The 15,494-nt window shown below is 45.0% G+C and overlaps 2 protein-coding genes across 9 annotated transcripts in view; one reads left to right on the forward strand and one right to left on the reverse strand.

Moving 5' to 3' along the window:
• Positions 1-2,749: 2,749 nt before the first annotated feature.
• On the reverse strand, positions 2,750-13,984 carry DIMT1 (DIM1 rRNA methyltransferase and ribosome maturation factor). Of its 3 annotated transcripts, XM_048851661.2 has the most exons (12): positions 13,845-13,973; positions 12,324-12,397; positions 11,673-11,759; positions 11,088-11,149; positions 10,892-10,985; positions 10,745-10,794; positions 9,509-9,632; positions 9,293-9,385; positions 8,232-8,296; positions 7,779-7,842; positions 6,063-6,169; positions 2,750-3,213 (listed from the first exon to the last, which is right to left on the reverse strand). In XM_048851661.2, exons 1-12 carry the CDS (start codon positions 13,903-13,905, stop codon positions 3,171-3,173), a joined length of 924 nt encoding a protein of 307 aa, XP_048707618.1. In that variant the 5' UTR covers positions 13,906-13,973; the 3' UTR covers positions 2,750-3,170. The 3 variants fall into 3 exon arrangements, with proteins under 3 accessions (XP_048707618.1, XP_048707617.1, XP_048707616.2); XM_048851660.2 differs by lacking the exon at positions 12,324-12,397 and having other exon boundaries at positions 13,845-13,984; XM_048851659.2 differs by lacking the exons at positions 2,750-3,213; positions 6,063-6,169; positions 7,779-7,842 and adding an exon at positions 8,796-9,066 and having other exon boundaries at positions 13,845-13,981.
• Positions 13,985-13,991: 7 nt separating this feature from the next.
• IPO11 (importin 11) overlaps positions 13,992-15,494 on the forward strand; it is a 297,412-nt gene continuing 295,909 nt past the window's right edge. Inside the window, exons 1-2 of one of the 6 annotated variants that reach the window (XM_048851650.2) lie at positions 13,992-14,116; positions 15,063-15,224. The gene's annotated coding sequence lies outside the window, so the exon portion shown is untranslated. Of the gene's footprint in view, positions 14,117-14,244; positions 14,484-15,062; positions 15,225-15,494 lie in introns of those variants that run through there. The other 5 variants (XM_048851646.2, XM_048851648.2, XM_048851647.2 and 2 more) reach the window with 5 other exon arrangements.

The raw sequence follows: 15,494 nt of genomic DNA on the forward strand, positions 1-15,494 counted from the left end.
TGTGTGTGTGTGTGTATATATATATATATATATATATATATATATACACCTGCTACTGTATTTTCCACTCCATGCATCTGATGAAGTTGGTTCTAGCCCACGAAAGCTTATGCCCAAATAAATGTTAGTCTCTAAGGTGCCACAAGGACTCCTCGTTGTTTTAACCTTTCTTTTGTCTACCTGTAAACAGTCTTGTGATACATAAAGTGCTTTAAGATCCTCTGAAAAGTGTAATCTAAATGTGATTAATTTTGGATTATTGCATCAAACTGCAAATTAGGAATGGTAGATGCTATTCAGATAGCTGTAAGTTTCATGAGAAACTGTGCAGCTAGTTTAAATATGAATCTGCTGTATTTATATAATATGCCTGCTTCTATCCATGTCCAATTTTTAAAATAACTCCCCTGTCAAATATATTTTACTTTTATTTATACTTTCATCACTGCTGATGGGAGATTCTTTTTAAATGTTTTCAGTATTGTTCACAGACTAGTTCTTGTCTCCTACACTAGCCTTGCATCACAAAAGGACTCATGTGGGTTAATAATGAAAAGGAAAGAAGTATGATCACTTAACGTATTTCCCCTTTAAAAGAAAATAGGGAGAGTAGCTTCTTAGGAACATTCTCCTATAATGGACAGCCAGTGATATCTTTGTGGCAAACACATTCACCAACGGGTGAGGAACTCTTACACTTGGGGCAAGTGGATGTTTATAGTAGGAAATCAGGACTCTTGCTGATTTGAGGGTTTAAAAGGGTAGGAAACCACACCAATTAAGGTTGGCTGTCTCAGCTTGCATTGAGGGAAGTTAGAGAATAGAGTCTAAATCCTATCAAAGTGTGTGTGATAAAACCTTAATTTTACTAACACCCCCGCCCTAAAATGGGACCAGTGCTGCTACTCCAGTCAGCTACTGGTTACAACAGAAGTGGGCAAACTACGGCCTGCAGGACTGTCTTGCCTGGCCCTTGAGCCCCTGGCCCCTCCCCCACAGCCTCAGTGTGCTGCACCACCAGTGATCTGGCCTGCTGCTCCTCTCAGGGCAGTGTAGCTGGCTCTGGCCAGGCTGCAAGCTCCTGCTGCTCTGAGTAGCATGGTAAGGGGGTGGGAGGTTAGATAAGGGGCTGGGGGTCAGTCAGGGAGGGTTGGATAGGCATGGAAGTCCCAGGGGGCCTGTCGGGGTGGGGTGTGGATAGGGGTTGGGGCAGTCGGGACAAGGAACGGGGGGGTTGGATAGGTCAGATAGGGGGCTGGATCCAGGCTGTTTGGGGAGGCACAGCCTTCCCTGCCTGGCCCTCCATGCAGTTTTGCAACCCTGATGTGGCCCTCGGGCCCAAAAATTTGCCCACCCCTGGGCTACAGATTGGTCTGTCAAGCTAGGCTTTGCTAGTTTTGTAGAGATTGCTTCTTAAGGGGTAACTTATTTTTTGCATGCTGGGAGAAGAGGGCTGTCATGCTAGCCTAAGGTGAATAGAAGCTCTCTTGTCTAGACTCTGAAGCAATCAATGCTTGCTTTTTGAACCTTATGATAGTGACATGCTTGTTCCTTGTAAGATGCTGTTCCAGGCCTGCAGAGCTCCAGCTGTTGCATTTACAGATTTTGCACATAAGGCTATCAACCAACTCCTCATTGGCAGAAGGAAGAGAGTGTTATAGAATCAGTGTTCCTAGGCTGATCTACCTTTACCTACCACTCCTAAGCCTGGGCAATTTGCACAAGTGCATTTACTTTGTCTTTAACTGTTAATGGTGTGACCCTGTAGCTCTTAACCCATAATTCAAACTATGAGCAAAGACTCAGTTTTAGAACTAGGAAATGTGCCCAGCTCCTACAATACCAAGAGTATTAAAATACAAAATGTTCCAAAAAAGTAAGTTTCATTAACAAAAATAGAATAATGCAGCTAGCATTGTAACAGAAGCCTACTGCCTATATTCAATGTTAAGAATTAAAAGGAGATTTAAGGGGGAAAAATCATGCAAGAAACAGCCTCTCCTGCTTGCCCAGAGCAGTAATCTGGTAATAATCTCTGATATATAGCACTCTTCAGTACTGTACAGCTGCCTACAGTTTGAGATTAATATTAAAGTATATGGATCTCCATTGAGACTAGATGTACATAGGCTATAGTATTTAATGTATGCAGTTTAGTGAAAAGCCACTGCAGTTAATGTACATCTTAGGGTTATTTGTATAAGAGAGGTAGGGACAGTGGTGATCTCTGTGCCTAGCTCTGCCACTGACATTTAACCTGTGCTCCTCAGTTAAAGTCTGTGAAATGGGATAATACTGCTTACCCAGCCCTGTAAAGCACTTTAAGGTCTATAACAGATGGAATACCTAAGTGTACAGTATGGTTAAGGCAGTTTAAGAAAGCTTAAAGGCACCATACAATGTTTCAGTCAAACTGCATTGTTACTGAAGATTTTTATGTGAAAATGGTAGTATATTCTTAGCTGCCTCTGAATGCAATTCAGGGTCTAGCAGTTAACAGGTGTAACTGCAGCTGAAAACAAGTTTGGATGTTTAAGAGGTCTGTACTAGGCAAAAGAACTGTTCTGTCTTTTTAAAGCCTACCATTCTCTTGAGCACCTTGGCTGTGCAACCTGATAGCAAGAGTTTAACTGCCCCAACATCAAGAACATATACTGTGGTGATCTGCTCATTGTAGCAGAAATTTCTCTAATAGGCCAGGGCCGGTGGTAGCTAGCAGAAAGGAAACGTTAAAGAAATGCACACTTCATCTTTTTAAAAAGTTAATTTATTCTAAACTTCCAGGAATGGGCATCTATAAATAGTTCTGTGATGGCCGAACAAACAGAGGTCTGAATGTTGTAATGGCAGAAGAAGGTGCAAAGTCAGGGAGGGAAAGGTTTAATTTGGGGTCACTCCATATCATAGGGTACATTTAAAAAAATGCTCTGATGCGGGAAAAAAAGGTACAGAGCTTCAGTCTTGACAGTTACAATTTTAAAATGCAACACAGCACCTTTACAGCTAGCGTCTTCAAACAAGTACTTCTGAGCAGTTATTGCAAAACAGTCAGATGTACTTTGTATGCTGGTGATTGCTCTCAACATGAGAGTTCTTCTTCTATGAACACCTTGGTCCATGTCTCATTTCCGTTCTTCCCAGAAAATGTAAAATGCTCCCTAGTCAGCCATTTATGAAAAATGGATGCCTTCTGAATTGAAGCCATGCAGCACTCTGAAAAATTAAAGTGGTCAGCTTACACGAATTTGTACTTCACACAGTAACACTTACTTCAAAAACTACCTCGATGAAGGGAGTGGAGAAGAAGTCTTAAAATAGGGCTTTCTGTTCCGGTCATTACAGCAAAGAGCTGCTAATAGGTTTGCAGTAAGGACGAGTAGTGAGCTCTCAACTTTGAAAGTTCAGGACAGATGTAATGCTAGGGCAACCTTGTCTGCCACTCAGTTTAACCTTTACTAGCCAAAGAACAGCAGTTGATTTAGATGGTCACAGCAGCAAGACCTGTTGAGTCACTTCTGCCAAGAAGTTGTGATTAGTTATAGCAGACTAATTGCCCCTAGGAACCTACCCTTTTGGGTGTAGCTCCTCTCCACCAGAGTCAAGAGCTCAATGCCTGATTAGCTGGCCACATTTCCTGAACAATGAATAGGCAACAGTATAGAAAGGAAAACAAGTATTTCCTTGTACGTAAGCCTTCTAGGCCACTTCTTTAACATATTGTGTTACATTTGAGTAAACAATGTGTCTAAAATATTCTGAAGCTACACATTAAGAGATGGGATTTCTACTGCCTAATTTGATGACCAGCAACAAGAGAACACATGGTCATTAATATAACAGCTGCAGTTTCAGAATCCTGTAGTGTGTCTAATGCTGCTAGAAACTCTAAGGGAGAGATGTAGAAGACTTCAGGGAAGATGAAAATTAAAGCTAACTTGTCATCGTCCTATAATGCAATTTATGGAAGGAGATTTAGGTACTCCAGAATGCTGTAAACAGCAGTTTAATCCATATAATCTGTTTCTTCATATTAAGGGATCAGGATCTTCATCTTTGGTGATAAAGTACTTCTCCCAGCCTTATGTAATCCAACTGTCAAGCTCCTTTTCAACAGAAATTTGATTCAAATGTGTGTTGCTTTGTTGCCCTCAGCCTGTGTGTGGCATCATCATGTGTAGTAAAGATGTGTTTAAAGATATATAAATAATGCCCCTCACAAAAGATTCAGATCATTGGAGTCTAGGGCAGCGGTTCTCAACCAGGGGTCTGGGAGTCCGTGAGCCCTTTCAGAGAAGCTGCAGAGGCCCACAACGGAAACCCGGTGTCCCCAGCGCTGAAGCTGGCAGCACCGCTTCCGCCCCAGCTGAGAGCAGCGCAGGGGTGAAGCCGGCAAACCTCCCCTCCCGCCCACAAGCCAGGAGCAGCAAGGGGGCTGAAGCTGGGCACCCCAGGTGCCTCCCCCCGAAGCTGGGAGCCCCCCCTGCCTTTACGCAGCCCCTAGCTACCCCCGCACCGTACCCTGAGCTACACCCCTCGCTTCACACAGCCCTTAGCTCAGAGGTGGCAAACTACAGCCTGTGGGACCATCCTGCCCAGCCCCTGAGCTCCTGGCCCAGGAGGCTTGTCCCCAGCCATGCAGCGCAATGCTCTGGGCAGCAGGGCTGCAGAGCCCGGCCTGACCCAGTGCTCTGTGCTGCGTGGCATAGCTGCCTGTCCTGGTGCAGCCGCACCGCCAGCGACCAGCGCTCCAGGCAGCGCAATAAGTGGGGGGGCAGGTTGGATAGAGGGCAGGGGAGTTGGGCAGGCTTGTGGATAGGGGTTGGGGCGGTTGAATGGGGGCAGGGGTCCCCTGGGGGCAGTCAGGAAGGAGAGGAGGGGTTGGATGGGGAGGCGGGGGGCGATCGAATGAGGGCAGGGGTCCCCGGGGGGCAGTCAGGAAGGAGAGGAGGGGTTGGATGGGGTGGCGGGGGGCGATTGGGATGGATGGGGCAGGGGTCCCCGGGGGGCAGTCAGGAAGGGGGGCGGGGGTTGAAGAAGGTGGTGGGGGGCAGATAGGGGCAAAGGGTCTGGGGGCAGTCAAGGGACGAATAGTAGGGGGATGGATGGGGCAGTGGTCCCCGGGGGGGCCATCAGGCAACTGGGGGGGGGGGGAGGGTTGGATGGGGCAGGAGTCCGGGAGGGCCCTCAGGGGGCGAGAAGCAGGGGGGGTCAGACATTGCGTGGGAGCCAGGCCATGCCTGGCTGCTTGGGGAGGCACAGCCCCCCCTAACCATCCCTCCATACAATTTCAGAAACCTGATGAGGCCCTCAGGCCAAAAAGTTTGCCTGCCCCAGCCTTAGCTACTCCCTTCCTGCACCCTGAGCGGTTTTCAAACTTTTTGAACTGAGTCCCCACTTTGAATTATATTTTTTGGTTGTGTCCCCCAACAGCCCAGACAGGCTGGGTGGTCTCCTGAGTGAGTCCGCGGGTGGCGGTGGTGCTCCCTCTTTGGACCCCGCTGTGTGGAGCTGGCTTGAGCCCCACCAGCTCTTGCCCCCCATCACAGAGAAGTAAAACTATGCCCATGCCCAAGGGTCCCCTCTGGCCTGGAGCCCTGAGTCCACCCCTCCCAAGGCCCTGGCGTATTTATAGCATTTGGCGGGGGCCTTAGCAAGGAAAAGGTTGAGAACCCCTGGTCTAGAGTAAGTTTTCAACTAACTACAGCACAAATTTCACTTCCTGTTAGTCTAGAAGTTTCCAACAGACTCAGTCTTCTGTTCAGAATCCCTATTGTTTTCATATATATTAATTGTTGGACCTAAAATCATCCTAGACTACTAGAGTTAAAGACTGTAGTAAGAGGTAGTTTTCCCTATATTTACAGTAATTTCCTCACTGGATCCGTAACATGTCAATAGTTCGACATCTCATTTCTAAAGTGGATGGTGTTTGGGCTATCACTACTTTTTCCCCAATCCAACCCAATGCAGATCTGCTAGTTTTATACTAGAGATGTCCCTGCAGTTTTAGAACAGAGCAGTGTTTGAAGTATGAAGGGAATTCACAGAGAGAATGAGTTTACCTAATGAAGTCATCTATATCCATTGAGCGAGCCCGTTTTTCAGAGAAACCTGTATTTTTTAGAACCATCTGTATTTTCTCCGCAATTTTGAAATCTTCTGGTATTTCCTGTCAATGTAAGTTGCAATACAGATAAGTTATTTCTTCAGTATTAATGATTTTTAAAAGTTTGTGCATTCCACAAGTCTTCAGTTATCTAAGCACCATGCCCAACCTTTGCTATGCATCAAGGTGACTGACCATTCCAGATGAAAAATGCTTTAAAAAAAATTCAGGTTGCTGTTTTCTCACCAAGGTACATAGACTGTCCATCAATCCTGGGTTTTGCAGTACTGTCCCGCTTTGATACACAAACCCCCAGCTGAAGCAGCTCCTGCTCCATGTGACTGGCTGGACTAGGCTCCCTGCTCCAGGCATTGTGACCTGGCCCCTGCTGTCCAGATTTGCAACACTGCTCAGGTTTGGCCTGGCCCCTGACAGGGGTGGGGGTGGCAAATCTGAGTGAGTGGCATTGCAACTTGGTGCACAGGGTTGCAACACCCTTTGTTCAGGTTTGGCCCAGCTGGGCTAAACCTGAGCCATGTTGCAACTTATGTGCCAGGGTCCAGGTCAGAGTACCCAGAGCAGGAACTTGAGGCCTGCCAGCCCTGCAGAACTGGAGCTGCCACTGCAGAACAACCGGCTTTGCACTCACCCTGCAATTCCCCTCCCCACCCCACGCAGGGGACAGGATCTGCCCCATCCCCCCAACCTGTCCTCTCAGTCCCTGGAGGCAGTACCCAACCCACATTAGCTACTTTGAATGGTGGGAGGTATGTATACACCTGAGAAAGAAGCAGGAACCATGCCTACCTCTATATTCATAGTACAAGGAGGCATGGCCCGGTGGGTAAGTATTTCAGGTAATGTAGTTATTTTTCTAGATTAGACTACTTAGGTTCTACCTAATTAAACTGTTTATTCTATATCAATGGTTGGCTCTGTATGCGCAAATAAAAGATCATAAAGTCTAAAGAGAAATTTATTTTTGAATAATGTGTATCCCCACAGCAAATTGGAAGTTTTGATGCAGCACCATGCAAGTTAGGAAGACTAAAGAACTGTACAGCATAGTGAAGAATGTCACATTAGTCAGTATTAAAATTTGGAACTATTGTATATTTTGGAAAAAAAAAAAAAGGTACTTTACATGTTAAGCACAATTCTATACATAACAGATCGCTGTAGCTGAAATTAGCCTGACTAACCATTCTCTTCTAAGGATCAGATCTTATTAAAAGAGTTAAATAATTTAAAAAAGGATCAGTGCAGGCCTGGTTCCTAGATTTTTGTAAACAACCTCAAACTCACTGCAGATGAGTCACTAGAAATATTTTCAAATAGATGCAGTGTCAATGGTTTTATACTATGCCAAGCTCTGAGCAGCCCTAACGTGGGGCCAGGGGGGGAGGAGAGTAAATTACACCCGTGGAGACATCAATGGAATCTCAATATATCCTTTGTTTCTAAATTTTCATGTAAACCTTTATTATAGATTAGAGGATCTTAAGAATTCTGTTTATTTTAAATATTCTGTTATTCTAAGGGTACTCTTTGGTTTTAACTTCTGGATGAAAGATTTTTGTACCATCTTGCCTCTGTTGAATTTTACATCTCATAGTTAGCTCACCTGGAATGTTACATTTAACACATTAAAACTGAAAAACATCCTACTTACAATGTTATGTATAGAACAGTGAATTCGATAATTCTGATCCAGCAGCTGCTGCACCGCACTTGATCTGAAAGTGAGTCAATACAGTCAACCATTGATCAAGACATCTAATTACAGTGAAATCTGTTTTTTAAAAAAAACAAGTTGTGACTTGAGTGGCTGTTCAGAGGTTTTTAAAATAAATATTCAACAGCTGTACTGAACATATTGGATGATCTCTTAAGGCAACTGCCTAATTGGCATGTAAAGGTTTCCCTGTATAAGATTTCCATGATCACAGTGTAAACTGTCCAACCCTGCACTATGGGGATGCCTGAATGGTCTGATTAATATGGTTGTTGAAGCAAGGCTTGCTACAGAAATAGACTGGAGGATTGCTGGGTATTTTTGTAGGCAAAACAAGCAATTCAATAAACTCTTACACTTTGAAAAAACCCTCTAATAGAAGTAACTTACTTAAATGCTGCAGAAAGTGTCTTGTTTTTCCTGACAAAGGCTATCCTTACTAGACCATCCCATTCCTGAAACACAAAATCCACAACATTTGCCTGAAGCTGCTAATAACCAGGCCAGACTATCTACTATTGATTTCATGACAGCACAATGACAAAGAGGTAAATCTTAGTAATAGCACAACACAGAGTACAAATTGACAAGCTAAATACTTCACTGGCAAAGGTAGGCAGACGTTACCAAACTGCTAACTGGACAATCACCCAGATCTCTAGATAGCTATAAGTCACATGGCTGAGGAACATCTGGCTGAACCTGGGCAAAACTGTGGTGATGATATTAAGGTGTTTCCCTTTTTTACATAAATGTCTAGAGTAATATTGCCCTGGAGTGTTGATCTTCAGCAAGAGCGCATAGTCTCAGAGTCCTAAAGGACTCTTCTTTGCTCTTGATCAATTAAATACTGCCAACAGCCATAAATGTCTTTTAAGCACTTTAAGGTCTATAGATGAAAAGCACTACAAAAGAGCTAGGTATTAGCACCACCTGCTAGCCAGGAGCTTTTACCTTTCAGTCTGAGACAAACCTAACCACAGCGATCCTGGTCTGTGTCACTTCTAGGAAAGGAACAGGGGTTTTGAGGAAAGTTGAGTTTGAACTGCTGTTGGGGCATCCAGATAATGTTGGAAAGATACTCGATGAGAGTCTGCTTAAGAAGGGGAGAGGTACAATGGAGAGTCAATGAATGTCTAGTGCAGTGATTTTCAACCTGTGGTCCGCAGATCATGTTTAAGATTTTCAAGGGGGTCCACACCTCCATTTGAAATTTTTTAGCAGTCTACAAATGAAAAAAGGTAGAAAACCACTGGTCTAGTCTTTTGATATGATTGAGTTAGGCCTATTTAAACTGTCTAAAAAAAAATCCTTTAACAGTGTTTATGTAAGTTACATGAGTTGTATCGTGTTGCTTTTACACCACCTGAAAGAGCATACAGAACAAAACACTGAACAGCACTATTATTCAGTTATTTTATTGTATATGGTCTGCAGTATTTGAATCTCACCTGAAAATTAATAGGTGGTGGAGGGTTCTTTGGCTCTATTCTGACAACACTGGATTCAACTTTGGGTGGAGGCTTGAAATTATTCCTTCCAACCTGTTAACCATTAAAAAGTAGGTAACTATCTCAAACAGCAGGAAGCAAATATTCACATACTTGAGAAAGCCTCCTCACTCTGACATACATTCCTACATTGGTTATAGATGTAGTTTCACTTACTTTCATTAGATGATCCACACGGGCTAATAACTGAGTGTTAATTGAAAGTCTGCAGTATAGTTTATTTCCTGGTTTTGCAACCAAACGAAGAGCAAATTCTCTCTGAAACATAAGTATTGCACACCTGAGAATTAAAGAAATGAAAACATGAGTGCTATATTGCAAATAATTTATTCCTAGAAGCTCTATTACTTGTAGATTATTGGCTTTTTATTTTAAAGGCAAGCATAGAGATGTGTCATACACTCATATTAGAGAGCCTCAGCCCTGATGTAAGTTAGGCACAGCTACAGCAAACCCACTATAGCACCTCCTTACCCTCGGTCTGAACTTGGCTATTTGTACCCAGTGGTCAGAAGGAAATTAAGAGAATTTAGTCTCAGTCTTACATGTATGACCTGTGTGAAATAATTCTACCTGCTTACACCTCTCATTCTGGACCTCTGAAAGCCAGAGGTTTCTTTTGAAATGAACTTTCCTGAGTAAAATTGTTAAAATAGTAAATTAATTGCTTTTTGGTAATTCACTAAGTTAAAGAAGTGCTGATCACCAATCTTGCATTGTACGTGACAAGTTTCCTGACTGCTAATAGGCATACTGGTATCTAATGTCACTGATTAGTACTGTAGCAAGAAGTCTGAATCTGCAGAACTGCCAAACTAGAATAAAAGTGAGCTATTTGCATTTCAAAACTTATCTAATTTTAGAAAAAACAAAAAAACAAACACCCAGTAAAAATAGATAGCCCTACTAGTCCTTCAAATCCAGTCAATGGCATCAACAACAGCAGTACTCGAGTTCATGGTATCACTGCTAACTGCCAACAAGTTAAACTATCAGCAAGAGCCCTTAAACAAGCTACGCAACCATATATTAAACATGAAGTTGCTTTGATTTTCCTGGAGACACCCCACAACCCCCCAGTCCAAATCGGCTCTACTTCTCCACAACTCTTAAAACACCCTGCTTAGGCCTGGGGTTGTCCTTTCTAGAGTAAGCAGGAGCAAACTCCTATTTACTCTAGTGGGAGCTGCACTTGGTTATGCCAAGTCTCAAATTCTTCCTAGGTGTTTAATACTTCGGCACTGGCAACGGCCATTGGGAGTACTATGCTAGGGAGAGTTCTTGACTAGTGGTTTCCTGGGCTGATATCTTTAACAATAATCCCAAATCAGATGTTTTGTAAAATTAGCCTTTGTTTTGCATTAGGCAATCCAGAGAGTCTCATCTACATACCTGAAAAAAGGTCTATGTAGCAACAGCTTGAAAACAAAAGGTGAAGAAATCTAGGGAAAGAGTAACACTGTTAGTATGTCCTCTCTGAGCAAGTACCATCAAAAATTCATGTAAACTGTTATTCCACTGCACTTGCTTTGCCCTTACCTGATAAGGCAAGTTAGCCACACACGTATCAAAGAATGGTAAGTCAGTTTTCAACACATCTCCAACCTTTATTTCTAGTTTATTTGCTAGGCATCTAGGGGTGGGAAAACGCACTGTTATTACCTTAGAAATACACATTTCTAAAGAGGTCAGGCCCCTAAAATGCAGTGGAGCTATTTCCAGTGTTAGTACTTACGTGCCCTGGACTCTCTTCTGAAGTTCACCCACAAGTCGTGTGTCAAGTTCACAAGCAATTACCTGAAAACAAGGAGTTATATTTGCAACTTTAACTAAATCAGAACTATGAATAGATTTCTTGCTATTATCTCAGAGTAAGAATAGCTTTTGTTACATTTAAAAAAAATCTTACATTAGGATATGCACATTTTCTATCACCAAAATATCAGACTATATTAAAATTTCAGAAGGATAACAAGGCCATTGAAGACAACTACACATGTAAAGCACAATTCTTTACCTAAATGTAGTTGAATGCCTTGTAAAAATGGTAAAGATCCACACAAATGTTAATGCAGTCAATTACAATTACACTGCGTATCCAATTATCAAATATTCTTAACTTCTCTTTAGAAGCACCGTTGTTACTCTGTCAGTGGAGTTGTACAGAGAGAAGGATATGAACACCCAGAAAGGAATAGATACATTATTCCCCCCCCTCACATTTGAATAGAGCAGTTGGACACCTTTTCATTTGTTCATCTACTAAGTAGCAGTTTGTTCAGTGAAAAATTAAGATGAATTTTTCCTAACTCATTCTTACCTTTTTAACTTTCTCTAGCATTTTTACTGTCAGGTTACCAGTTCCAGGTCCTACTTCAAGGACAACATCTGTGGGCCGTAAGGCAGCCTAAGAACAAATGAGATTGTAGGAAACCAATACAAAAAAAAAAAAAAATTGCAAAGTAATCTTAACTAAGGAATTCTATGTGCAGACATTAGCGGAGCTAATCCTGTATATGGTTAACAAATTTGGAGAACCTGTTTTCAAGGCAAAAGCAAAGTTGCCCAACAGTTTCACTTTTAATTGCATGCAACCTTTTGAAAACTAGCCATTAGGTAATCACATCTCTGTGTGCATACAAAACCCTGCGTGTAACCTTGGCTCCATTTAAGACAATGGGAGCTTTGCCACTGACTTAAATGGGGCCAGGATTTTACTCACGGCCATTCTGAAGGAAAAGAGAAAGCACTTAGAAAATCTTTCACCAAATGCACATCTTGAATTAACATTTCCCATACCTTTCAAGAGGCCAGGAGGGGATTAAGCACCTCAGACTTACACAGTATCCAATTTTAAGTAGCGCTGTAAATTGTTTACAAGCATTTGCCTTAAAAGATTTTATGACAGAGAACGTTTGAATGCAACTCTTATGACAGCTATTTTAATTGGTGAGGTCCAGTTATTACCAACCTTCTCTATAATGTTGTTAACAATGAGGGGATTTTTCAGGATGTGCTGGCCAATTCCAGTATTGAACATGATACCTAAAATAAGGTATAACCAAGCCAGTTATATCACTATCATTAAAAATATCACAGTTACTTTGGTACAGCAAACTAAACTTTATACTTCTAAAACAGTGATTCACATTCTTTTACTGTAACTAGACCACTTTACCAGTCTAACACCTGGTCTACACCTACACCTGCGCTACATGGCTCAGGGCTCTGAAATATCTCATGCTCTGTGTGACAGGTTGACCTAACCCCACTGTAGACACATGTAGAATGACAGAAAGTTGCTGCCTCTCAAAGAGATGAACTACCCACACAGACTGAAAAACCCCTTCCCACCGTGTAGGAAGCATCTACACTACAGTGCTACAATACCACAATTGTGCCTCTGTAGTGTAAACATAAGAACAGCCATATTGGGTCAAGCCCACAATCCACCAAGCCCAGGACCCTGTCTCCTGACAGTGGCCAATTCCAGGTGTCATATTCTAAGACATTAACGATAACAACACTGCCTCTCTCCTTCCATTGATCTGTGTGTAGTACACTTATCCCCTTGGTGTATACAATGCCCTTGTGATTGTAAAGGCTGGCACTTGGGATTAATAACATTTCAGAAGCAGGGGAGCCCACAGTATCAACCACTGTAGCTGGAAATACCATTATTAGTGATACTGGGAACAACAAATGTAAAACAATAAGAAAATTATTGGTGACACTGTACTCAGGTTAAAGCAATAAATTACACATCAACACTACTTCCAGGATCCTAAAACCACAACTATTTTTTTCACTGTTGCATTTAGACGGAACTCTTTTAGGATAGGGACCTGGTCTTTTTACACAGCTGCATAGTAATAAAATCGGAGTGACAACAGTATGCTCGCCCGTGTACAAGTACGAGCCAGGAGTGGAGGACATCAGCCAAAGGGCTTGCAGAAGAAGCATGTTCTAAGGAGATCTTAAAACAAGCAGAACCATAGCAGAGTCCGCGCCTTCATCAGCTTGCACTAGGGACACAGGGCCACCGAGGAGAGCAGACTGCAGCCGCCAGGCGGCTGAAGGCTCCCGCCGGGCTTTGCCTGCCCGCGCACAGCTTCATTCCGCAGGCCGCAGCCGAGACGGGAAGGATACAGCAGCGCCTCCAAGAGACCGGCTCTCCAGCCCTCCCTATCGGCGACTCCGATGGCGGCGGGGCTGCTGAGAGCGTCACACGGAGCGAGTAACGGCCCCACACCGTCTCCGCCCGCGGCACTCGGAGCCTCGGCTCCTTTGCCGCCGCCGCCACCCCCCCAGTCTGCGGTCCCTTTTCCCCGAGCGGCCCCCGCCGGCGCCTGTCGCCGGAACCGCCACGCCCCGGGCCGGACAGCCGCGGCACACGCCAGCCCTGCGCCAGCTCCCCGCACGCCCGAACGGGCCTAGGGAACGCGACCTGCGGCCGCAGCCCGGCCTCTCCCCGCCGGGCCCGCGCACTCACCTGGGCCCTGGCCCTCGCGGCGCTGCGGCCGGCACCGCTTCTCCGCCTTGACTTTCGGCATGGCGGCGCCCCGGAGACACGCACGCTCGTCGCACACACCCCAGCGGAGGCGGAAGCCGGGACAGTATTGTCGCCTTTGGATGACGTAAGTAATACGCGCCGGTGGGGGGAGCGGGGCGCGTGTCTGCTGCAGCAGCCGAATGGTCCCGGCTTGTGGCGCGAGCTTCGGAAGAGGCGGGGGTCGCGTCACGTGCAGCGGCTCTGACCCAACGGTGAGCGCGGGCCCTGGGCCCTGAGGGGTGGCTGGCCGAGCCTGGGGCGGGGGCTGGCCGAGCCTGGGGCGGGGGCTGGCCGAGCCTGGGGCAGGGTCGGGGGCGGGCCGGGCTGGGGACTGTGCGTGGCCGGGGTAGCGGGAGTCACCTGTGTCAGCGCCCAGAACGGGGGAGCTGCCCCTAGTGTGAGCCAACGCCCCAGCCGGCGCCGCCGGACTCCGGACAGCCCGGCCGGCAGGGCCCCAGCGGCCTCGGGACACTTGGACCAGGGACCCCAATGTGCAGCCTGTGAAAAGTCCCGAGAGATCGCCAAAGTCCCCATCGAGGTGCTCGCCCCTTGGTTCCCTCGCCCTCCTGCCAAGCTACGGTACACCGAGTTTATCCCCCGTGGAAGCATGTAGGATAAGGGCTCGTACCTGCACCTCGGCAGGGATAATTAGCGGAACAGAGGGGGTGAGAGGAGGGTGCTAGAGGAGGTGCAAAGAAGACTGTTCAGGATTATTCTTAGTCTTTGTCTACACTGGCACTTCGTCCGTAACACTTTTGTCTTTCAGGAGTGTTTAAAAAAAACAGCCCCCCCCCCCGACAAAAAGTGCCAGTGTGAACAGCTGTGAAGAAAGCTGCTGCCGCTTCTGAGGGGGTGGAAGTTTTTTATTGGCAGGAGAGCTCTCTCCAGTCGACAAATAGTAGCTACACTGCATGCCTGTAGTGGCACAGCCATGTTCCTAAAAGCCTTGTAGTGTAGCCATAGCCTTAGCGAGTCTTGTGTTGTATAGGTGTGTCAAAGTACTTCCTTTTGATGTGGAGGAGAAAGTGGGCTATTATCCATTTCTCCAGTCCCACACCTTTAGCCCCATAGTTATCTTCTGACTTCCTGTTGGGGAAACTGGAAGGACTGAGGCATTAGCTCCATATTTCTTCACAGGCTGTGCTTTTCTCACTTTAGGTTATTTCCCTCTTCCTTCAGAAGATTCCTCCTTCCTCCAGAATTAGCCTTCCAGTTAGAGAATTGCCATCTCTTCTTAGAGGTCTTTGAAAAAGCAGGATTTGGGACCCATTCACAACACCATTTTTCACCAGAACTGGGGAAAGGGCTGTCACAGTAGTGGTGAGTTACTTTTCCCTTTTCTAATTTTATTAGAATATAACCTTAGTACACGTGGTACGTAATAATCCCACCTTGTCCATGGTATGTATTGGATGGTATCTTGGCTTCTCTGAAAATTAAGAGACTCATAGCCGCATTGCTTTTGGAAGCCTTTGGAACAAATGATCACTATGGGTATATGTTAGCCCTCATCTCCAAATGATACTGTAATCTGTTTACAGCATAAAAACCATGACAGTCATTATAAGGAGGGGTTATTTCTGATGGGTG

The sequence above is a fragment of the Caretta caretta genome, chromosome 5, assembly GCF_965140235.1.
Source record: "Caretta caretta isolate rCarCar2 chromosome 5, rCarCar1.hap1, whole genome shotgun sequence".
Classification (NCBI taxonomy): Eukaryota; Metazoa; Chordata; order Testudines; family Cheloniidae; genus Caretta; species Caretta caretta.